Source organism: Poecilia mexicana, unplaced genomic scaffold, assembly GCF_051168715.1.
Source record: "Poecilia mexicana isolate PSO_F unplaced genomic scaffold, ASM5116871v1 scaffold_15, whole genome shotgun sequence".
NCBI lineage: Eukaryota > Metazoa > Chordata > Actinopteri > Cyprinodontiformes > Poeciliidae > Poecilia > Poecilia mexicana.
This window is the reverse complement of record NW_028263384.1, coordinates 211,357-235,578: the sequence shown is the minus strand read 5'-3', so window position 1 is coordinate 235,578 and position 24,222 is coordinate 211,357. Positions and strand designations below refer to the sequence as shown.

At 47.6% G+C, this 24,222-nt stretch overlaps 1 protein-coding gene across 3 annotated transcripts in view; it reads left to right on the top strand.

The window, feature by feature from the left end:
* Nucleotides 1-24,222, top strand: part of LOC106908549 (receptor-type tyrosine-protein phosphatase mu-like) — a 121,473-nt gene that overhangs the window by 39,201 nt on the left and 58,050 nt on the right. For all 3 annotated transcript variants that reach the window (XM_088013253.1, XM_088013254.1, XM_088013252.1), the window contains exons 3-14: nucleotides 5,588-5,755; nucleotides 5,835-5,944; nucleotides 9,484-9,562; nucleotides 10,309-10,424; nucleotides 10,494-10,668; nucleotides 10,972-11,084; nucleotides 12,266-12,446; nucleotides 17,850-18,000; nucleotides 18,092-18,264; nucleotides 21,472-21,581; nucleotides 21,651-21,852; nucleotides 21,926-22,028. In XM_088013253.1, the coding sequence (XP_087869379.1) occupies nucleotides 5,588-5,755; nucleotides 5,835-5,944; nucleotides 9,484-9,562; nucleotides 10,309-10,424; nucleotides 10,494-10,668; nucleotides 10,972-11,084; nucleotides 12,266-12,446; nucleotides 17,850-18,000; nucleotides 18,092-18,264; nucleotides 21,472-21,581; nucleotides 21,651-21,852; nucleotides 21,926-22,028 (1,681 nt within the window). The remainder of the gene's footprint in view (nucleotides 1-5,587; nucleotides 5,756-5,834; nucleotides 5,945-9,483; nucleotides 9,563-10,308; nucleotides 10,425-10,493; nucleotides 10,669-10,971; nucleotides 11,085-12,265; nucleotides 12,447-17,849; nucleotides 18,001-18,091; nucleotides 18,265-21,471; nucleotides 21,582-21,650; nucleotides 21,853-21,925; nucleotides 22,029-24,222) is intronic.

The window sequence follows — 24,222 nt, the reverse complement described above, 5'->3', positions numbered from 1 at the left end:
GTGTTTGTACTAAGGAGGACATTTATGTTGTGAAGGATTTATGTACATCGCTGCTGAGTGGACGTGCTGCCATGGCATTAAAATTGGTTGCCAGAGTAAACCAAATAAGTTTAGACTCAATTGACGCGGTGAAGCAGGAGTTTCCTAAACTTTTCACAGGACTAGGACTGATGGAGGGCGAGTATAACATTGTTCTGTCACCAGATGCACAGCCTTTCTCCCTCTCAACGCCGAGGCGGATATCCCTCCCTCTACTGCCGAAGGTTAAAGAGGAGCTCAACCGTATGCAGCGGGAAGGGGTCGTCACCAAAGTGGAGGAGCCAACAGACTGGTGTGCACCTATGGTGGTTGTCCTCAAGAGCTCAGGCAAGGTGAGAATATGCATTGATCTCACAGAACTGAATAAATATGTCATGAGAGAGAAACATCCTCTCCCATCAGTAGAGCACACGCTCGGACAGCTAGCAGGAGCAAAAGTGTTCTCCAAATTGGATGCTAATGCTGGATTCTGGCAGATTCCACTGTCAAGGAAGTCTTCCCTGCTCACCAGCTTCATTGCACCTTTTGGGTGCTACTGCTACAATCGGCTCTGCTTTGGGATTTCATCAGCACCAGAGCACTTCCAGAAGCGCATGACACAGATTCTGGAGGGCCTGGATGGAGTCAGATGGATGATGTCCTCATCTGGGGGACAACACAGCAGGAACACCATGAAAGACTGAGGAAGGCACTGTTTCAACTCCAGGAGGCGAACGTAACACTAAATGACAAATGTGAGTTTCTAAGTGCAGAATAAAGTTCTTGGGACAAATCATTGATGCATCAGGGGTCAGTCCAGATCCGGATAAAGTGAGTGCTATAAGAGCCATGGAGGAGCCCAGAAATGTAAGCGAGGTGAGACGCTTTCTGGGTATGGTGAACCATCTTGGGAAGTTCCTTCCCCACCTGGCAGAGAAAACCAGACCTTTGAGAGATCTTCTGAAGAAGTCAAACATGTGGTCATGGGGTCCAGCGCAGCAACAAGCTTTCGACGCTATTAAAACAGATCTGACAACACCACCAGGACTAGCATTGTATGACCTGAATGCAGAGACACGTGTGTCAGCAGATGCATCATCGTATGGACTCGGTGCAGTTCTGCTCCAGAAACACACTGATACAGGATGGAAGCCAGAGGTGTATGCATCTTGGTCTCTGAGCGACACGGAGCAGAGGTATGCTCAGATTGAGAAAGAGGCTCTCGCTTCAACGTGGGCCTGTGAGAGGTTCGCAGAGTTTCTGATTGGGAAGTTTCCACATCGAAACCGATCATAAGCCATTAGTCCCGTTGTTGGGCTCGAAGAGTAAACGAGCTTCCTCCTCGCATACAGCGACTACGAATGTGACTGATGAGATTTTCCTACAGTATTTCCCATGTGGCTGGCAAAACTATTGCTACAGCTGATGTTTTGTCCAGAGCTCCAATTGTCAGCGAGTCAGGAGGTCCACAAGAAGAGGAGGTCAACTTGTATGTTGACTCAGTCGTTGCATGTCTACCCGCCACGGAATCACGACTGAGGGAAATCCAAAGACATCAGGATGACGACAGCATACTCAAAGAGCTGAAAAAGTTCTGTGTGGAAGGATGGCCAGATAAATACTCTACTGAGAAAAGGTTCCAGCCTTCTCTGCCATTTTCAGGTGAACTTACTGTTCAAAGTGGCCTGCTTCTTTATGGTAGCAGAATAGTGATTCCAGCTTCTCTCAGAAAGGACATTCTATCAAAACTACATGAGGGTCACTTGGGAATAACTAAATGTAGAGAAAGGGCCAAACATTCAGTGTGGTGGCCGGGTCTCAGCAGAGAGCTGATTAAGCTGTTGGAGACCTGCGACACATGTTGTCGGGAGAGAACTAAACACAAAGAGCCACTGCTGCCCACTGAATTTCCACAAAGACCATGGGTCATGGTGGGAGCGGATATTTTCCAGTTTAAGGACAAACAATATTTGATTGTTGTGGATTATTACTCTAGATTTTTTGAAGTTGCAAAGCTTACCTCCACAACATCTGAGGGAGTGATCGAACGCTGTAAGTCCATCTTTGCACGTCATGGCATACCAGAGCATCTCCATTCTGATAATGGGCCACAGTTTGCTTCGGATTCCTTCAGAAGATTTGCACAAGAATGGGGTTTCAGTCATGAAACATCCAGCCTAAGTTTTCCTCAGAGCAACGGCGAGGCTGAGAGAGCTGTCAGAACTATCAAGACTCTCCTTAAGAAGTCGGGGGATCCGTATATCGCTCTTACGGCCTACCGTTCCGCTCCACTGGCAAATGGATTCAGTCCGACTGAGCTTCTCATGGGAAGGAGGATAAGGACAACTGTTCCTGTTTCTCAGTCGCAGCTGATGCCACAGAATATTGACACAGGAAAGCTGAGGACTGCAGAGAACAACTATAGACAGAAACAAAGACAAAAGTACAACCATAGACACCGGGCTCACAGCATGTCACTCCTACATCCAGGTGAGAAGGTGTGGGTGACAGATCTGCAAACCAGAGGAACAGTAGTGACTGGAGCAGGTTCCCCTCGATCCTACATCATCGAGACACCCAGAGGCATGCTGAGAAGGAATAGCTACCACCTTTCACACAGTCCTAGAGCAACTGAAACATCTGTTGTTCCACCTGAAACTGCTGCTGTTCCACACGAGACATTACCTGAAGAAAATATTCATAATTCCACACACACAACTGTTCCAGATGAAGACCAGCAGGAGGCTAGCCATCAGACTTTCACTGAGAAGTAGGAGACCTCCAGCCTATCTGGATGATTATATTTGTTCATAGGAACTGAGTGAGTTTCCTGCATGGGGCAGAATAATCCCCACACTCAGGTAGAGGATTTGGGTAGTCCACCCCTTCCTCTTAGTAGCTAAAGTTAAATGTTACAGAGATTACTGTTCTGAGATTTATATACATCTGGGTTCTAATGCTGAACTGTGACTGGAAAGACATTTAAGTTTGTGCACTGTTGGTGTAGAATAAATAAATAGTAAGTTAGAGTTCTAGCACATTCTGCTGTGGAAAAGTACTAGTACGATACCGAGTTAATTTTGGGTGTTCCACAGAATGAATCTTTCTGGGGTGTGATTTAAGTTTACATTTCTATGTGTGCTTACATAGACCCTCATAACAAATCCTATTCAGAAAGGGGGATGTGGTATCAGGCTATCTGTGGATAGGAACCTTTGTGCTGTATTGTGTTTGGGGGTGGAGCAGAATAAAAGAGCACCTGCTAAGATGGAGTTGTCTCACGCGTGTTTCTGTGTAGTCTCAAGATTTTATTGAATATACATATCGGAGAACAGAACAGAAGGGATAACAAGCTTATTATCACCAGTTCATGAAGGCTTTACTGGTTTTGGAACCAGTGAATTTTGAATGAATGTGTGACTGCGCCTTTAAACTGAAGATCAGTTTGATGTTTTCAGAAATTTAAACTTTCAATCAGCTCCTGAAATAAATCCCTGAGAGCAGGAAGGCAGGACACACACACACACACACACTTCCTCCTGGTGTGTGTATGTCAGTAAATCTCAATGCGCTGCAGCTGCCTCTCCTCACGTCTCGATACAACTCTGGTAATAGAATTACGCCTCCATCTGTGTGTGTGTGTGTGTGTGTGTGTGTGAGTGAGCTGGCCCTGCTGGGATTGGCTTGGAACTGGTAGGGCTCAGCTGTGATTGGCCGACAGGTGAGAAAGGGGCGGGAGGTGAAGGAGGCAGCTGTTGGTGTTTGTTCCTCTGCCCTGATTGGTCGACCGGGTCATGAACCCGCTGATGATGGAGGTCTTCGTTGGATGAAGAAGAGTCCGTCTGCAGCTCCTTCAGAACCACCTGATGGTTCTGGACCGGATCAGAACCAAGCAGAACTGTCTGTGTTTGGGCTGAACAGGCTGGACCGAGCCACAGGGAACCAATCAGAACCAGAACATTTCCATGTGAATGAGCTCATTAGAACCCATCAGAACCAAAGTTTTTGTTCTTCATCAGTCCTCCTCTTCCTCCCTCCACTGTGATTAAAGCTCTTGTTTTTCTAATCGATTCTCCTCAAGGGCTATTGATCTGCTGACACACACTCACGCCTACACACACACACAGAGTCCTGTTAGCGGTGGACCAGCCAATCGGTTTCAGATTGGAGAATCATCTGTTTGAGGCTGGAGGTCGATCCGATTCTGAACTCTGACAGATTCCTGCAGAGAGGAAAACCATCTGCTTCCTGGCCAGGTCGGACAGAACCCGCTCCAACCCAACCTGCAGGAGGCTCCTGTGGTCCAGAACCCAGTAGATGTAATCAGATGGGTTCTGATGAGGCAGAACTTAAGGGAAAAGAAACATTAGATTGCTCAGTTAGCTGGTTTTGGTCCAAACTTTAAGCTGCCAGAGGCATACTGAAAGCTCTGAACCTTGGAGGCTTAGCCCCGCCCACCAACACTGGAGGTTTAACCCCGCCCACCAACACTGGAGGCTTAGCCCCGCCCACCAACACTGGAGGCTTAGCCCCGCCCACCAACACTGGAGGTTTAACCCCGCCCACCAACACTGGAGGTTTAACCCCGCCCACCAACACTGGAGGCTTAGCCCCGCCCACCAACACTGGAGGTTTAACCCCGCCCACCAACAGTTCTTTTGTTCTACGACAGCCCATCCATCCATTTCTAACACCCTTGTCCCTAGTGGGTCGGGAGGTGCTGGTGCCTGCCAGCTAACGTTCCGGGCCAGAGGCGGGGTCACCTGAACAGGTCGCCAGTCTGTGTCATATGACAGTGAATCGGTTAATTAACAAGTTTATTAATATGTTTACTAAAAACAGATTCAGATTTATTCAGTCCGAAGGCCAAATTAATTTTACTGCAAATCAACAACAAAATAGGGAACAAAACAACAATAAATATCCATAGACGTTCTGGTTCTGGTTCTGGTTCTGGCTCCGGACGGGTCCAGTCTTTAATCTGTTGGACTGATCGGATCACAGTCTCGTCTGGCCAGGTGAGATTCGTCTCCGGAGCAACAGGACCGACAGCCCCAGAGCCGTCTTCGTGCAGCAGGCCGCTCTCTCCTCCGGTTGCCATGGAGACGCCCTTCAACCCACACAGCGAGTTTACAAAGTGGGAATGATTTAAATTTCACAGAAACTTTGCAAAGCGACCTGCAGAGGCGAAGCGTCTGACTGACAGCTGTAGTCGGGTTGGCAGCGTCAGTGCACACTAATGAGGGCGTGCACGTGCACGTGCACACTCACAGGCACCAGGGGCTTTTATTCTGAAGTCTTCCAATTAAACCAGCAGTTTGTGTCTCGGCGCTATAGATGAATTATTGATTTTCTGCTTTTATTTGCCATCATCTTTTTGTAGATCAGGCTTTTAATCTGAAAGTTTTGTGCCGGTTATAACTTTTATTTTGACAGTGAAAACTAGCCTGTGACGTTTAGCAGCTGCCTGGTTAACCCAGGAGGCTCCGGGTGGAATCAGTCTGGGGACCTGGGCTTTGATTTTGAAGGTCCACGGGCTTTGATTTTGTTATTTTATGGTGGCCTCCAGGTTCTTCCTTTCTGTTTGTGAACACATCGGGTCGCTACAGTGGCCAGCGCGCCCAGCTGCTGCTGCCGCCGCTCCGTGAGAACGACACGCACTGCCTCAGCTTCCAGTTCTACCAGGCGGGGGGCCGCGAGGGGGCCGCGCCCGCCACACTCAACGTCTACGTCACAGGTACGGAGGGCGGGGCTGTCTGTGGGCGGGGCTATGGATGTGTGGGTGGAGCTCTCAGGTGTGTCTCTTTTATCTACAGAGAACAACAGCCCTCTGGGAGTTCCTGTCATTAACTCTTCTGGCCCCGCCTACCACATCTGGAAAGGGGTGGAGCTTGCTGTATCCACTTTCTGGCCAAATCACTACCAGGTAAAACACAGACCTGGTCTACAGGCTCTCCCTTGCCGTGTTTCAGATGACGCACCGACGTCACGCAATGCAGATGGAGAGCAGGAAGTAAATTCAGCCCATTTATTTCTGCTGATCCTGCATCAAAATGCCTAAAGTCTTTTCAGTAAGTTTAAAAAACTTACTGAAAAGAAGTGGATCAATAATCTACAGCTAATAAGAGGAGGTGCAGAAACTAACACTGCCAGAGTTTGCAGCCATTTTCTAACAGGAAACGATCGCATCGTTTAAACATCAGATAAGGCTTCTGCATCCTGGTAAATCCTGAATATGCCCTATTTGGTTGTCTTGGCCTTTTCATCGCAGCCTGTGGGGTTTTTCCTGACTGGGAACGAGAACACAACCTGCTGAATGTGACAGGTAGCCAATCAGAAAGCGCGGTGACGTCAGAACAGAGGGGAATCCCAAACAGCTGACATATCGCGCAACTGAGAGTCCGGTGGATATCAGAGATGATATGTGGAAATGTTTATCATTATATGTAAAGGTCATTATTATCTATGTTTATGTTCATTCAGTTAAAAATGTTAACTATGAAAAAACAGTCGCCTCCAAATCATAGTGCAGCAAATAGAGCTGCTGCTCCCGCTGTCTTTTATCCACCGCTTTTTCTTTTTGTTCCTTTTATCTCTTAAAATGTCTCCACAAACTGTCACTGTTGCTTCTACATCGTCATCCGTGTTTGGTTATTCTAATTCCCGTTTGCTATGTTGGGGGTTTTGTGGATTATCCTCTGGAATCAGGATGTTTGTGACTGGAATCGGTTCGTGTTGCTCCTGCCTTGAGGCTGAACACGAACCGATCGAACCTGTTGGACTTTTATCAGCTCTGTGGTCACAGAGGTTTGGAGAATCGGCCGACATCCTTAAATCTTTCCGTCTAAACCAGACTTAAGACTCACAGCTCTACTCATCTCCTCTCGACCAAACGCTCTGACTCTGGTCACTATGGTAACGTTTACATATCCCTTCAAAATAAGATACAGATGCACCACAAAACAGAACATTTTACTTTAACTCATGATAATGACTAACGGAGCCCTGAGCTTGTTTCTCTGCAACCAGACGGTCCATCTGGGAGTGATGGGAGACAATGAGACCCGAAGTGTTGCTTATATCCTCAGCCTGCTTGGTCTCTACGTGGTGAAGCAGTTTGAAGCTTCATTGCCTCATTAGCAGCCGGTCGCCGCATGTTACACAGAGCCAGGAGCGCAACTACATATTATTCAGGTGGATGCAAAAACATAAATCCCCCCCCCCCCACCCTCTAAGGAGGGTACGTAAAGGTTAAGGAGCGTAGAAAACATACGGTCGCTCTACCCTCCCCCCCCAAACGAAGACACGTGTTTACATGTGCGCGAGGTGAAGGAGCGTAAGGACGCGGTGAAGGCATCATCGGGGCGCCGCCCCCTCCAAACGGGGTTTTGACGCCCCCTCTGGTGCAGCGCCCCCTATGCGCTACATACGCTGCATACGCACCTTTTGCGACACTGCGCAGAGCAGCTTGTAATGTTTGACTCACCTACCGGTCCGGGATAAATCCATCCTCCTGTCTCTTCTCTGGGCCTTTTCCCCTTAGCAAAGAAACTTTAGACACCTGATCCGTTTCTTACTCATTTTGCTGCTTGTGGCTCAGTGTTGGCGAGAGAATCCGGTTAAAGGATTTTCAAAATAAAAGACCCTCTAGACTCAAATAATACATAAAACAGAAATATTTAATTATTTCTTGCGCAGCCCGGTACCAATTGGTCCACGGACCGGGGGTTGGGGACCACTGCTCTAGTGGACTGGTCGTCATGTGACCTGCTGTGCGCTGCTGCTCTGCATTGACTCTGCAATAACAAAGTTGAAGTTGGTTTCCAATTCCAGCTTCCGATTCGGGAAATGGCTAAACAGCCATTCCACCTAATTTTTCACTACCTTCCGCATTTTTAATCGTCTCTAGTTTAAAAACTACAACACCTAGACTCTTCACACCTGCACTGGATTATTCTGCTCTAATAGCAGAATATTTAGAACCATGTTTGTGATTTGTGAAACTTCATTAAAGGTTGATTTTACCACTTTTTTGCATCTGGATCACACTAGAACTGCTCTAATTCCAAATCTACAACTAGACACTTCAAACCTGGACCAGGTTATTTTCAGTTAAAAGCAGAATATTTAAAACCGTGTTTGGGATTTGTGAAACCTTTTTCTGATTTGAGAAACTTCAATAAAGGCTGATTCCAGACGTTTTTTCGATCTTGGTCACATGAGTTTTTTAATTTTCAAAAGGAGCTATTAATCTGACGTATATCCTACTTCACTGAATCAGACTGTCTGGCATTCATATTTCAGTTTGGGATGCATTCATAGCACAAAAAGTCACATAACTGTGGTGCATCAGTGCCCTCCTCTTGCTCACAATGCCTCTCCACCAACATGTAGCACAAAGTTGTGCCCCTGCTTTGGCAATAGGTTCCCTTTGGACAACCTAGTCCCAACCTAGTCCCTAGGTTGGGACTAGGTTGGGACTAGGTTGGCCGAGTCCCAACCCAGGTTCGTCCCTGGAGAACCGGTATACGTTCTGAATCGTCTCCTCCGGTTCAGTCTCCGGCTCCTGGCCAATCAGAGACAGACATGCAGGTGTTTGAAGTGCCGCCCCATCATCGCAGCGAGGCGCACTAATTAGCTGCATCACCATGGCAACAGCTCACCACCTCATCAGTTACGGAGTAAATGAAAGAGGAGGAGGAGGATGGAGAGAAGCAGAGAAAGAGTTCTGGAAAAGGAAGTGGAGGAAAACAGATGGAGGGAGGAGCGCTTCCTGTTTCTGGCCACTAACAGGAAGTGCGGCAGCGGTTTCCGTGACGATAAGACCATGGAATGTGTTTGCATTCCCAGAGAAGATCGCACCTGGTCCATCAGGAGCTTCCTGTTTGTCCCTGAGGCCTGAGAGGACATGTCCTCTCGGCTGCATGTCTGGACAGGGACACCTGGAGACACCAGGGGACAGCTGAGAGATGTCTGTCCTTTTACATGTTGCTGAGATCACAAGGTCTCAGTTCTGACGGAGGACAGAAACTAGTGGAAGTGTCCTCTGGACAGCGGGTCAGGACGTCCTGCTGGACGGCACGGTGATGGAGGAGTGTTGACCTGGACACTGAGCTTAACTAAAAGGTCTCTGTCCAAATGTCCAACAGTCTCTCAAGCCTATCTGGTTTTAAATCTACAGTAAAGTTGCATAAAAAAAGGCAAATATCTGTTGATCTGTTGCCTTTTATTGTTTATAGTTTGTTTCTTGACATAAAGAGCTTTGAAAGGCACCTTCAGAAAAAATGTATTGTCATTATCATTATTACAATAAAACTGTTAACAGGACGAAGAGATGAGTTTAAAACAAGTAGTTAGCTGCTGTGAGACTCGGTGCTGCCAGTTCTGTGGTAAATACGATGGATGTCTCAGCAGGGAACCTGAACTGACCTGGAGTTGCTCTAACTGGACACTGGTGTCTTCCAGGTTCTGTTTGAGGCGGTCAGCACCGGGCAGAGAGGAGTCCTGGCCATCAGAGACATCACTCTGCAGGGACACCAGTGTAGTAAGTACACACACACACACACACACACGCACACACACACACACATACAATGACAGCAAGCTCCGCCCCTTACCAGAGCAGGTCTCTAATTGATTAACGAGGTTTGAATACCTAATCGGATAATAATGTAAAAAGTTCTACTGGCATCTTAAAAACAAGGTCAAAATGTGTGTGTGTGTCTATCGGTGTGTGTGTGTGTGTGTGTGTCGGTGTGTGTGTGTGTGTCTATCGGTGTGTGTGTGTGTGTGTGTGTGTCGGTGTGTGTGTGTGTGTGTCTATCGGTGTGTGTGTGTGTGTGTGTAGGCAGGGGAGCTCATTAAAGTATAAATTGATTAGCATGGACTTTGATCCATGCGTCTGTTTATCTCACTGCTCATCCAACCAGCCGCAGTTTAGATGCTGCCCTGTTTTTGATGTGTGTTTGTGTGTGTGTGTATTTGTTTGTAATACCTTGTGGGGACCATTTTCCTGACACATGCTATGTTGTGGGGACCCACTCCCCATTGAGGGGACCGAAGGTGAAACGCTGTTTTTGGGTCAGGGGTCAGATTTAGGTCGAGGTGTGAATTGAGTTTGGTTTAGGTTTAGGCTGTAGAAATGAATGGAAGTCTATGGAAAGTCCCCACAAAGATAGACAGGCAAACGTGTATATCAGTGTGTGTCAGAGGGAGTCGGCCTGTGTGACGCCAGGTGTGGCTGCTCTGTGTTGCTGACTCAGTGTTTGACCTCTGACCTTCCCTGTGCAGTGAGCACACCCCACCCGCTGCACCTTAAGGCAGTGGAGGTGAACGCCGGCCAGACGGCCTCCTTCCAATGCACGGTGAACGGCCAGCCGCAGCGCCACCTGCTGCTCTACCTGCAGGTGAGTCCGCCCACAGCAACGGTCTGGCCACGCCCCCTTCCTCTCTCACCACCTCTCTTCGGGTCGCAGGGCATGGGGGGTCTGCAGGCCGTTGCCAAGGAGACCAAGCCGTTGAACTCCCGGCGTTACGTGGCGAGCTTCGACATCAAGAACACGACCAAAGGCGACTCGGGACGCTACCGCTGCATCGTCCAATCAGATCGAGGCGTGGGCGTGTCCTCCTACACTGACCTCACAGTCAAACGTGAGTCCTGGCCTCTGATTGGCTGCTGGACGCTGTCTGATTATTTTCAGTGATGAAACCTGAATGTAGGAGACCTCTGTGTGTGTGTGTTCAAACTGGGCCAGGAGGAAGTGGAGCAGCTCCTCTGAGGATTCTGGGTAATAGAATCCAGGTCTGCTGTGATTCGCCGAAGGTCACAAATATTAATTAACTCGTTAACTTTTCCCCCCTCGCTAAGAGGCCAGTGAGACCCTGAGGTGTGTGTGTGTGTGTGTGTGTGTGTGTGTGTGTGTTGGACTGATCCTGGATTTCTCGCTCCCTCAGAACCACCGGTACCAATTGCCCCACCTCAGCTCACTGCGGTCGGCGCCACCTACCTCTGGATCCAACTCAACGCCAACTCAATCAACGGAGACGGACCCATCATCGACAGAGAGGTGAGTCCTGGTCCATCACTGACCGTTGGTTGTGGTGGTCTGCGGGTGGCGGGTCGGGTCAAACCGCCAGTCATCAGCTGAGGTTCAGTTGATGACTGAACCTCAGTTCCATTCATTAGCCAGCTGATTAAACAAGTGCAGCAGCCGTAGAACTCTGGAGGTTCTTCCCTCTTATTTATGATCCACATGATGATGAACCAGTTGATGACTGAACTGAAGTCAGTCAGGTCAGTCATCAGTCAGAACCTCCTGACGGGTCAGAAGGTTCTCCGGCTCTTTGCTAATGTACTGCGGTTTTCCAGAGGTCTGCTTGGTCTGAAGGGCCGGTGGTTCCTCATGTAAGGCCCACATGGAGTCCGAGAACTTTCAAGAGAGTTCCTGCTAGCTACTGGCAACATCGTACAGGTCCAATGCAGGAACCTGATGTTCCCCCTTCCTGGTTTCACTGGACTCTACTGAGGTTCTGGTGTGTTTGAGGAGTAGAACCTGTAAGGTTGTAGAAGATCTCAGAAAATGTTCCCATGGTTATTTGGTTCTGGATGCGTCCTCTCCTCATGGCACTGAACTCCTGTAAACATCAGCTAACAAGGTCCTGGAAATCTTTGAGACGGTTCTCAAGACGATCTGGTTGCATATCACTGAAGCTCCTCTTGAGTCAGGTTGGCATCTAATCATGCGTTCTCACCAGATCTTCTTCAATCCTGCTCCAGTCCACTTTAACTCGACTCCAGTCCGTTCGCCTAGTCAAAGTCCAGTTTGGTTGGTGTGAATGCCAATCAACCTCTGACCTCTGGTCTTCCAAACCTCGGTCTGGGTTTGGTTGAAGTGAACTCTGGTTCGGTTTGAATGTGAACACCGAGCAGACCAGACACCACTCCAATAGCAGGAAGTGGACCGCAGCATAGGGCATTCTGGGTAAATACAACTAAAGCTAACATGCTAGCCTAGCGCTAGCAGCAGAAATGGCTCCTGGTCTTTAGCCTAAAGAGAAATCCTCCAACTGCTAAAATCTGACGCCTCCATCTTGTTTCCATCTGGTGAAGAAGGAAGTTGCTCTCAGTGTCTTCAGAGGTTTTTGTGTCGTTTCCTTCAGTGGTTCTTGGTGCAGCACCCCCACAGGCCAGGAGGGGAACAGGTTGCTTAATGTAGCTGCTAGGTTCTAATGCTGTCCTGGTTGCCAGGTGGAGTACCGTACAACGGCGGGCATGCTGATCGACACCACAACTGTCGACAAGCCCACCCACAAGATCGGACACCTGGATCCAGACACAGAGTACGAGATCAGCGTTCTGCTGACCAGGCCCCTGGAAGGAGGGACGGGAAACCCCGGGCCACCGCTCAGAGCCAGGACCAAGTGTGCAGGTGAGTGAAGCCAGTGCTACCTGATGGATGTCTGGTCTGCAGGCCGCCTCGTCTCTTCAGGAGGTTAATGTTGGACCATTAATGCTAAGCTAACTCATCAGGCGGCTAATGGCCAACGGTGAGCTCGTTAAGCAGCCTGCTTCGTTAGTGCTGCGCTCATTAGCCCTGAGTGCTTAAACTGGAGCTCTAATAGCTGTTGCTTACTGGCTGGGTGAACACACACACACACACACACACGCACACACACACACACAAACTGATTTACTGTGTGCAAACAACAAACAGGATGTGATTAGCAATTAGCTAGCTAATTAAACAGGTGCAGCAGCCGTAGAACTCTGGAGGTTCTTCCCTCTTATTTATGATCCACATTTATTTTTATTATTATTATTGTTGCTGTTGTTGTTATCTGGGTTTGGTTCTGAAATGTTGGAGGTTTTATCTTCCGTTTATTTTCATGTCACTGATAACACGCTCAGTTATGAAATATTTAGCTTCCATAAATAATAAATATTTACAGCTCATTAAAAATAGATTGAGAGTGAAAGATGTTTATGGAGTAATTACTCTGACATGTTTGTGCAGAACAAAAGGACCAGCCAATAACTTCACTTATAACAATAATAATTAGTCACAGCTTCCAGATGCTGGTTTCCCCTCCAGGTTCACTCAACATCAGAATCAATTCAGTTATTGATTTATTATTATTATTATTATTCATATTGATGCTAGTCTGAGTGAATTCCTAGCTGCAGGTCTGGTCTCAGGTTCTGGACTGGTTCTGGGGGGATGATGCGATTGGGTGCTGCTGTGTTTTTCTGGACTCTTTGGGAGATCTGCTGACACTTTGGAGACGAAACATGGAGCTGACCGAGGTTCTGCTGGTTCTGATGGATTTAATGACCAACTGACCGATCTGATCGATCTGACCGATCTGACCGATCTGACCGATCTGTGGTTTCTATCAAGAGGTTCTGGAGGTTCTCGATGAAGACGAGCTTTAACGGCTGAAATGATTGATCACCCAAACTTGATGAATTGATCTCATGATCTAAGTTATGCATTGATTAATCACTAAGTGGAGAATATAAAAGAGTTTTTTGCTGAAAAAACAACTCAGAGTATTAATGAAGCTAAAAACTACAAAATATTGAAACAGTTATGATGACTCAAACCTCGTCAGGTCGTTTCATTTCATCTCCACCTGCTCCAGATTCAGTAAAGGAACATGATTATTGCCTTTAATGTTTATGATTTTTAAAATGAATTCAATTCTGTTCATTTGCGTCTTTAATTTATTTCCCATTTTGCATAAAATGGATGAAAACTGTTGAATGAAAAACCTGCAGAATGTTTATTCAATCAATCATCAGAGTAATCAACCAAAATTCATTGATTACCACAACAGCCACTAGCTGCAGCCTGAGGGCCAGGGACCGGTTCTGATTGGGTCGAACATGTTGGACCAGTTCTGATTGGGTCTGCATAACCGTCTAATGAGGAAGTTGTGGGTATTTAGTGAGATGAGCAGAACCTCCACCTGCACCAGGTGGTTCTGCTGGTTCTGCTCTGCCTGGTGCAGGTGGAGGTTCTCCAACAGGTTGGTGTTCTCTGTGATAACCTCCACCCGTCTGAGCTGTCAGCTGATAAAAACAAACGCTCCTCAGAGAGAACAGCAGGAAACAGGCAGAAACATGAAAAGACGCGTGTGTGTGTGTGTGTGTGTGCGTGTGTGTGTGTGTGTGAGTGATTGGCAGCTCAGGCTCTCGGTGAGCTTCTGAGCGATCATGTTCACTCTGATAAAACTCATCTGTGTCTTCAGCTGCTTTTATTTATTCATCTGACTGGAGATGAATTATGGAGCAGTGGTGTGTGTGTGTGTGTGTGTGTGTGTGTGTGTGTGTGTGTGTGTGTGTGTGTGTGTGTGTGTGTGTCTTTAATAATGAATGAGCGTTCCCATCATACCCGCTTTAGGATGCAGCGCTCAGTCAGGCGACTCGACTTGGTGACAAACATCTGCTGCCGCCAACCTCTGGCTTGGTTCTGATCGGTTCTGATCCAGAAGCTTCAAATCCTCCGCTGATCCATCCAGACCCGACTGGGGCTCCAGAAGAACTTTTGCACCCAAATCAAATCTTCACCGGTTCCACCCCGACCCAGATCCTCCTCCAGAACCTAACACCAGGAGGTCCATACATCTGCTGGATGAAACCAGAGAAGAACCGGTCCTGGTACCAGAGCTGCTTCGGTGGGAAGAACCTGAAATGAGGAACTTCAGGGTCCGTTCCTCTGGTTCTGTAAAACACATCCAGAGTTTGGACCTCTGCTCCAGAACCAGACTTGTAGCAGTACCACACACCACCCTGACCTGGTTGTTCTGGACCGGAGCTGGTGGTTGTGTTGTAGATGTTCTGGACCAACTGTCAGGTTCTTTGTGGCGATCTGTAGAGAGCAGTTTGGTCCTAGATTCTCTGAACCGGTCCGTTAATCCTGAGGTTCTGATTGGACCAGCAGCTGGATGGTGTGGTGAAATCAGAACCTGCAGAACCTAAAGTGTGGTCCAAATGATTCTTGTTGATGTGACCAAAGTTCTGGTGGACCAACCGGAGACGTTCCTGAGATAAACTTGCTGAAGGTTCTGGAGCCGAGGTCGGAACCAGCTGAACTCATGGCTTCAGAACTTGACCAGAACCAGAAGACCTTGCAGTCCTGAGATCCAGCCCGGTTCTGTTAACATCTATTAAAGCGCGATGGTCCGTTTGTCTGCAGGCTCTCAGGAAAACACCATCAATATTTCACTTCCCTCCATCCGGGCTTTTTCCACCTCAGATTTTCACGCTCTGTTCGCCGCGCATCACAGCGAAAACACCGCACCGCCACCGTGTACAGGTTGGGCTCCAGTTCTGGACTGGATGGAACTGAACCGGATCAGACTGGGTTGGGGTTTGTTGTATTTGATTGAATTGAACATTGTGATCTTACAGCGTAGAATCAAGTCAGTTAGTTTCTGAAGGAACGTTGATCTACAAAATGTGAGTACGGTGGCCCAGAGAGGTCAGAACAGCATGTTGGTGGTGGACCTCAGATGACCAACACCAACCGATGGAGATTCTGTCCTCTGACCTTCATCCAAGACGTCCTCATATTTACAGGAAGTGCCTGAATGCATCTTCTGCAGGGGGCGCTGCCACTGCTACATGCTATCTGTCCTTATCACACTGAATGTTAGAGAAGCAGGAGATCTGAGACCGAGGTCGGAAATATCATTCACAGCAGCTGCTCTCTGTGTGTGTGTGTGTGTGTGTGTGTGTGTGTGTGTGTGTGTGTGTGTGTGTGTGTGTGTGTGTAGGTGTGTAGGTGTGTGTGTCAGTGGCTGAATGCCAGAGTCATGTAGGAAATCTGTTTCAATCAGTCAGGGTGGCGTTGGCTGAAAAGGTCAGGAGCGAGGCGGCGACTTTTCAGCAGTCAGACGTCATCTGGAGGAGGAGGAAGAGCAGAATGAGGAAGAGGAGGAACTGGAGGAGGAAGGCGGGTCACATGGTGCAGCAGGGGTCATCAGACCTCAAGTCGTTTAACAGCGAGTCAGCGACACTCTGGAGGTCCGAGCCGCTGCAGAACCTGAACACCTGTTGTTCCAGAGGAACCCGGTCCGACTGATTCCAGTCCAGATCTTTGGTTGGATCCGGCTGATTGCATCAGGCATTAGCTCCCGCCTCCTCAGGAAGCACATGGCGACAGTGGACAGGAACCGCTCTGCATCACCTCCATCGGAACCAAATAAACCGTTCCTGAAGACGGGTCCAGACCGAGTCTCCTGCCGACCCGTTTGGACTTGAAGACTTGGTTGCTTAAATATGGAGCCAGAACAGAACGCCGTTTGGTTCCATTAGTTCCAACGCAACAAGTGGCTGCTTGAAATGCTCCTGGACAGGGACATGTCCAACAGAGACGTGTCCAACAGAGACATGTCCAACAGAGACGTGTCCAACAGAGACATGTCCAACAGAGACATGTCCAACAGAGAGAGGTGTCCAACAGAGACGTGTCCAACAGAGACGTGTCCAACAGAGAGAGGTGTCCAACAGAGACGTGTCCAACAGAGAGAGGTGTCCAACAGAGACGTGTCCAACAGAGACGTGTCCAACAGAGAGAGGTGTCCAACAGAGACGTGTCCAACAGAGAGAGGTGTCCAACAGAGACGTGTCCAACAGAGAGAGGTGTCCAACAGAGACGTGTCCAACAGAGACGTGTCCAACAGAGAGAGGTGTCCAACAGAGACGTGTCCAACAGAGACATGTCGAACAGAGACGTGTCCAACAGAGACATGTCGAACAGAGACGTGTCCAACAGAGACATGTCCAACAGAGACGTGTCCAACTGTCACTCAGAAACATTTCTTCTTTGAGGAATTGAAGGATTTCATGAGGCGGCTTTCTCTTCCCCCCGTGGATTATGGGTAATAGGATCCAACTCAGCCCCTCCTTCTCTCCTTGAACCCCAACTCCAATTGTTGCCATGGCGATGTTAGTGCGTGTGTGACGGTGTGTGTGCTCTACATGCAGCAGGGTTTTAGCTCTGTCCGTCTTTCATCCCACAATCGAGAAGAAGCTCACAAGTGGTGCACTAACAGCCTCAGAGGGTGTGTGTGTGTGTGTTGTGTGTGTGTGTGTGTGTGTGTGTGTGTGTGTTGTGTGTGTGTGCGTGCGTGCGTGCGTGCGTGCGTGCGTGCGTGCGTGCGTGCGTGTGTGTGTGTGCGTGTGTGTGTGTGTGTTGTGTGTGCGTGTGTGCGCAGCCACAGCTCAATAACAGGAAGTTTGTGAGCAGCCTTCATCGACCACACACAGATGAAAGGTAAGAGAGAACAGGAAAAGTATTGTTCTGCATGCGCACACACACAGGGAGGCAGTTTTTGTCCGGAGAAATTGCTCTGAGCTACTTTCATCCATCATTCCTCCTCTGAGTGGATCTCTGTCTGTCATCCAGAAACACAGAAATACTGAACTCAGATTGGCTGCTATTTTTGTGTTTGTGTCTAGGTGTGTCTACGTGTGTCTAGGTGTGTATCTGAGCCCGCTCAGTGCGCTCCTATAATCTCCATCTCAGATGAAGTTGAAAGTTCTGGAGGCCTGGGATTACAATAACACAGCGGTTCCCTCCACATGGTTCCAGTCCGGTGACAGGATGGTTGCACCCATTAGTAAAATTGACCTGTTGGACCGTCCAGACAGGTCACAGAACCTTAGCAGAGGAACCACAGAAAACTGGCTGAGCCCAGTGGTAGAGGCCGCTAAGGCAGTAAAGCCTGGATGGGGGGTAAAGTCTGGAGGGAGAGTGAAGCCTTGAGGGGGTAAAGCCCTGATGCGACAATCACGGCGTCTCATTGTTGGCTGTTGTGTTTGTCAGATCCGATGCACGGCCCGCGGCGCCTCCTGGTGGCAGATGTTCAGTCCAAACAGGTGACGGTCCGATGGCAGCCGTTCGGATACAACGTGACGCGCTGCCACCGCTACAATTTGACCGTGCAGTACCGCTACCGGCCTGCAGGAGCCACCAGGTAAGCAGGGTGGGAACCACAATGATAACAGTGGGCGGGGCCAGTGAGTGGGCGTGGCCAGTAGGTGGACCTCAGCCTCTGTCTCCTGCAGGGAGGTGAAGGAGCAGGTAGGGGAGGAGGTGGTGTCGGACACTATGAGTGCGCAGCCGCAGCACACCGTGCGTAACCTTCCGCCATTCACCAACGTCAGCCTGAAGCTGTTGCTAAGCAACCAGGAGGGACACAAGGAGAGTGAAGAGCTGCTGGTGCTGACTGATCAGGACGGTACGATGCTGAGTGGGTCTCTGTGGGTCTGTGTGGGTCTCAGTGGGTCTGTGTGGGTCTCTGTGGGTCTGTGTGGGTCTCAGTGGGTATGAGTGGGTGTCTGTGGGTCTGTGTGGGTCTCAGTGGGTCTGAGTGGGTGTCTGTGGGTCTGTGTGGGTCTCAGTGGGTCTGAGTGGGTCTCTGTGGGTCTGTGTGGGTCTCAGTGGGTATGAGTGGGTGTCTGTGGGTCTCAGTCGGTTTCTGTGGGTCTGGGTGGGTGTCAGTGGGTCTGTGTGGGTCTCAGTGGGTCTGAGTGGGTCTCTGTGGGTCTGTGTGGGTCTCAGTGGGTATGAGTGGGTGTCTGTGGGTCTCAGTCGGTTTCTGTGGGTCTGGGTGGGTGTCAGTGGGTCTCAGTGGAGAGACAGCAGGCGCAAATCGTGACACCGCACCTACTAATGGCACTACCGGTGGCAGGTGTCATTATGCGCCACAAGTGCCACTGTTTTCGGTACTAGCTGTCAGTGTTGCCACTGACCTCGGCTGACTTCTGCACCTCATACTGGCACCTCCCACGCCTCACGGACCGCTCTCGCCTATTTTCGTTGACGAGATTTAGGGCGGCCATCTTAGAGCGGTCGACCGCTCCACTCAGTGTTATACGTTTGACAGGCACAATGACGTATTTAAGCATTTAATCTTTCATAACACGCTGTTTTGTTACTGGAAACCTTATACAAGCAGCTATATTTATAAACAGTTGTATTTTTAAAGTATTTTTAATTGTATTATACATAGTTAAGCATATTTAAATATGCTTCGTGGGGAAAACAATAGAATAGGAATAGAATATTCTTTGGTGACAGCTTCTGTGTCAGATTTAATATGAATGAATTTATAATTAATTAAAACAACGGTGGATCTGGCACAAAGTATAATGTTGTGTTCCTTCAAAAAAGCAAATATGCCCTGGTCTATTTGTATACAGTCTCAAATTTCAGTTTCCAATAAAGAGCCTCAGTGAAAACATGTTGACAGCTGCCATAAGGTGTCACTTGTGCCACCTTACCACTCTGTAAGGTGGCACAAGTAAGGTGGCCATGGGTGCCACAGGCTGCTAACCTCATTCTCTATCTGTTTCAGACAGAATGTAGCATATGAATAACTTTAGTTCAAACAAATAGAAATAAAATATATCTTAATTACAACATAATTCTCATACATATTTAAATATACAGCCGGTGTTCAGACTTAACAGAGAAAGACAACTCCTGCACTGTCAGATGGGACCTCTTCTGCAACAGCTGATAATAGCTACCACTAGGTACCTACCACTACAACTGACACTCGGTTGCCATGGTATGTCAGTGCTGACAAGCTCCTGTCAGTTCCGGATTATAATTATTTTTATACAGTGACCTTAATATAATGCTATTGATTATTAAACCGGGTAAGTTCACTAATATTGACTTATTAGTTAATATTAGTGACAGTGGCAACATGAGATATTGACAATTCCAGAGTGACATTATGTTCAGCCTGGTTCCATGACAGTTCACAGGGTGTCATAAGTTACAGTGGCTGCCTGGTCTATTATCTAATAGACCAGGCAGCCACTATAACTTTAAGTGTTTTATTTAAGATAATGCAATTTTTCAAAAAACATGTTATCATAATTTTCCAAAAATGCCTGTTAACCATTTTTAAATAGTTATTACTTGTTTTTATTTATTAAATTTAATCCCCGCAATTTTTCATTATTTGTCAAGTACATTACAGATTTGTGTGTCATACATGAAGGTTGCTTCTCTGTGTTTGTTTCTGGTTCTGTTCATTGTCTTCAAAGTTTCTTATTCAAAGATGAGAAAATGACTAAAATCTGAGCTACAAAATGCATTTCAACAGCATTTTCAAGGCAGCAGGAGGACTTTCACTTTCAAGTTAAACCACCTTCAAGTTTTTACACCAATATTGAATATTGATAAGTCAAAACACAAAGTATTTACACCTCAAAACTTTGACAATGTGTGAATCCTAAGCAGCATTAAGAACAAGATTGTTACATAATTTTAGAAATAAAAATTACTTTGGGTTATACTTAAGATGTAAATGCTTTTTTCAAAGAAAATTTTGCTGCTTACATATTATTTTATTTGGCAGATATGTTTCAACATTTTTTAAAGTTTATGTCGCAAAGTATATGCATAGTAATTGATTTGTCAATATTTATTAGCCATTGTATGTAAATACTTCAAACAGCAATAACATATGATTTAAGTTTTCAATAGCCAAGAACTAAAATATTTGTGTATTATAAAATCCCTCTGAAATCATTCATCCATGAGAAATTATAATCATTACGCTTAAAATTATTTTTCAAACTTTATTAATTTCTACAATATACGTTTTACACAACTACTACGTATTTCCATCTTGGCCAAAGCCCAATCTGGCAACCCAACGGGGTTCAACAGGTTCCACTGTAATAGTGACACTAAGTGGTGGATTCAATTACTTTGGCCATCTTCCTTCATTTAAATTAAGTCAAAAATATTCAAGGATAATTAACCAATACAATTACCATTGAAATAAAAATGTATAAACAGGCAATATAAGTAACACGTTTTCCAAAAACTGTCACTGCCATCCCCCAAAACATCGGCACCGGTTGTGACAGCTCTGAAACATCCTGGACACCAAACAGCAGCTCTAGTGGAGGCCAGACTCAGCTGTTACAAAGGTGCTGAAACCAATGGCATCCCTGATACCTGCTGTGTATTTGATTAATTCGTCTGTCTTCAAGTTCTTCCACTAGTAATAAAGCATCATGGGATATGTAGTCCATTTTCCGAAGTGTTACGTAAGCTAACACTTAGCCGTAAGTGTTAGCTTACGTAAGTGTTAGTCGTAAGCTAACACTTACGGCTAGCCCCGAAAACAGTGGCACTAATGGCAGGTGTCAGCGGAAGTGCCAGTATGAAGTGCCGAGGTCAGCCGAGGTCAGCTGAGGTCAGCCGAGGTCAGTGGCAACACTGACAGCTAGACCCGAAAACAGTGGCACTTGTGGCGCGTAATGACACCTGCCACCGGAAGTGCCATTAGTAGGTGCGGTGTCACGATTTGAGCTCAGCCCTGCTGTCTCTGTGGGTCTTAGTGGGTTTCTGTGGGTCTGTGTGGGCCGGGTTCTGCGTTCTGACCCAGTCCTGACCCGGTTTGTGGTTGTGGTTGTAGTGCCTGGTGCGGTCCCAGTGGACTCCATCCTGGGCCGCAGCTATGAGCAGCAGATCGGGCTGAGCTGGAGGGAACCACAGCACGCCTACGGCCTGATCCGCCACTACGAGGTCAGAACATCCGCATTTCTCTCAAAGCTGAGGTGCGGCCGCCAGGCGCTCACGCTACTCTCTCCACAGATTACCTACAAAGCTCTGAGCTCTTTCGACACAGAGTTTGACCTGTCCAATCAGAGCGGCAAGGTGCTGAAGGCGGCCAATGAGACGAGCCATGTGTTCTCGGGGCTGTTGCCAGGCTCCACCTACTCCTTCACAATAAGAGCTTCGACCATCAAGGGCTTTGGGCCCCCAGTTATCACCCAGTTCACCACCAGGATCTCCGGTCCGTCAGCTCTGGTTTGTTGTTCTGGTGAAGATGCCCCTGTCTCTAACCCCCTCTTGTTATTTACCTGCAGCCCCCCTGATGCCACCCTATGACCAGGAGTCCCCTCTCAACCAGACTGACTCGTCTGTCACTGTCCTGCTGAAGCCTGCTCAGAGCCGCGGCGCCCCTGTCAGGTAGCCCTGGGCACGCCGCCCACCCTCACACCTGGCAGAACCTCCTACAGTCGTTCTGCCAAGTGTTACCACGGAAACAGTTGCCATGTGGACAGCTGTGGGGCAACCAGTGATTGGGACAATTAAGAAGCGGTGGGTGGGGCCAATCTGGAATTGGGTCAGGTTCTAATGGAACCACCTTGTTCCTCTGAGCTGCAGAATGCTGGTGTGTGTGTGTGTGTGTGTGTATGTGTGTGTGTGTGTGTGTGTGTGTTGCCTCGGTGCTGCAGTGGAAGCCGTCAGATGCGCTTTGTGTCGCCGTGTTTAAATTTAACTGAGCTTTGAGCTCCGACAGCGCAGCTTCACATCGCAGGACAAAAGGTGTTGCTGCGGGCGACCTGCAGCTGTAATCAGATTACTGTCACACACACACTCTGTGAGCATGGAGGAATGTGATTGGAGATGGTTTATCAAAGAAGAAAGGGGATAGAGAGAAACAAGAGTGGGAGGAAAGAAAGAGAAATAAGTAGTGGTGGAGCTAGAGTGTGTATATATATATATATATATATATATATATATATATATATATATATATATATATATATATATATATATATATATATATAGACACACACACACACACACATAAAAAATGAAAGTCACCCAACTCAATAGGTAAGTCACCCGACTTCCACTGAGGAGACCCGGGTTCGATTCCAGGCCGGGTCAAAGATACAACAGTAAAATTGAGCTATCCAGTGTGGGTCCTTAGGCAAGACCCTTTGAGCTATAGCCTACCTCATACCAGGAGGTATGTCCATTCCATCAAACATCTCCTGGCATGTCCAGGTGATATTAAAGCTTGGTTGGCCTTGAACTTTTTAAATTTAATGAAAAGAAAACAGAGGTGATGGTGTTTGGACCCAGTGGCTCCTGTGAGTCCTCCTCTGTGGACCTGGGACCCTTGGAGGTTTATTTTAAACCTGTTATTACAGATCTTGGTTTTAAGGTGGACATGATCTCAGATTGGACGGCCAAATTAGAGCCGTGGTTAAGTCCAGCTTTTATCATTTAAGGCGATTGGCGTCAGTGAAATCTTTTCTTTCCAGGCAGCATTTTGAAACAGTGATCCAGGCTTTTATTTCGACTCGACTGGATTACAGTAACTCACTTTATCTGGGAGTCAGTCAGTCGCTGCTCTCACGTCTGCAGCTGGTTCAGATGCTGCTGCACCACTTAGGACAGGAACTCGACAGGGAGCAGGTAACCCCTGACCCCTGACCTGACCTCACTTCACTGGCTGCCTGTATATTTTAGGATTCATTTTAAAATTCTTATGTCTGTTTTTAAATCGCTACATAATCTGGCCCCGGCTTACCTCTCTGAGCTTCTTGACCCCTACATACCCCATCGGTCTCTCAGGTCAGCAGATCAGCTGCTCCTGGAGGAACCGAGGTCCAGCAGGAAGCTCAGAGGGGACAGGGCTTCCTCTGTCAGGGGCCCCATATGGAGCGACTTGCCTTTGCAGGTCAGAGAGGCCCCTTCACTGTCCACTTTTAAAGCTCGTCTTAAAACCTATCAATTTTACTTGGCTTTCAACTCCAGCAGGATCCAGATTTAAATTGTTTGTTTTTAAACTGTAAGAGTTGTTTTTTTGTTTTTGTTTTTTAGTTATGTGGTGTTTTAATGTGCAGCACTTTGTATCAGCTGTGGTTGTTTTAAAGTGCTTTATAAATAAAGTTGGTGTGGTATGAGAGACATTGATAAGCACGACATGCCGGCTCAGACGTCGCCCGGCTAAACAAGGTCTGCGTCAGGTGCTGGGGAACCAGAGAACCTTGATGAAAAATGGGCTACTGGAACAAGACGGAAATGGGCGAGAGGTGAAAACCTGGATATGTTGGAATGCTACTACTCAAGTAACCCAATCAGAAGGGCTACATGCAAAGACTGTGGGAGGAATGGTTACTTCGACACCCCCAGTCGACACTAACTGCCAAACAACTAGTAGCTCAGTGTTCCAACATCCGCAAACGGCAACTGCTATCACAACTTGAGATTGACGAGGTACAACACAAATGCTACAGCAAGGGGGAGGAGCGAGGACGCCGGGTCAACTCCATCTCCCCATCCAGAGTTTGGGTATGCAGCCACAGTAATGAACAAACTATCAAAGCTGAACGAGGCAGCAACTGACCTGAGAGAAAGAATCATG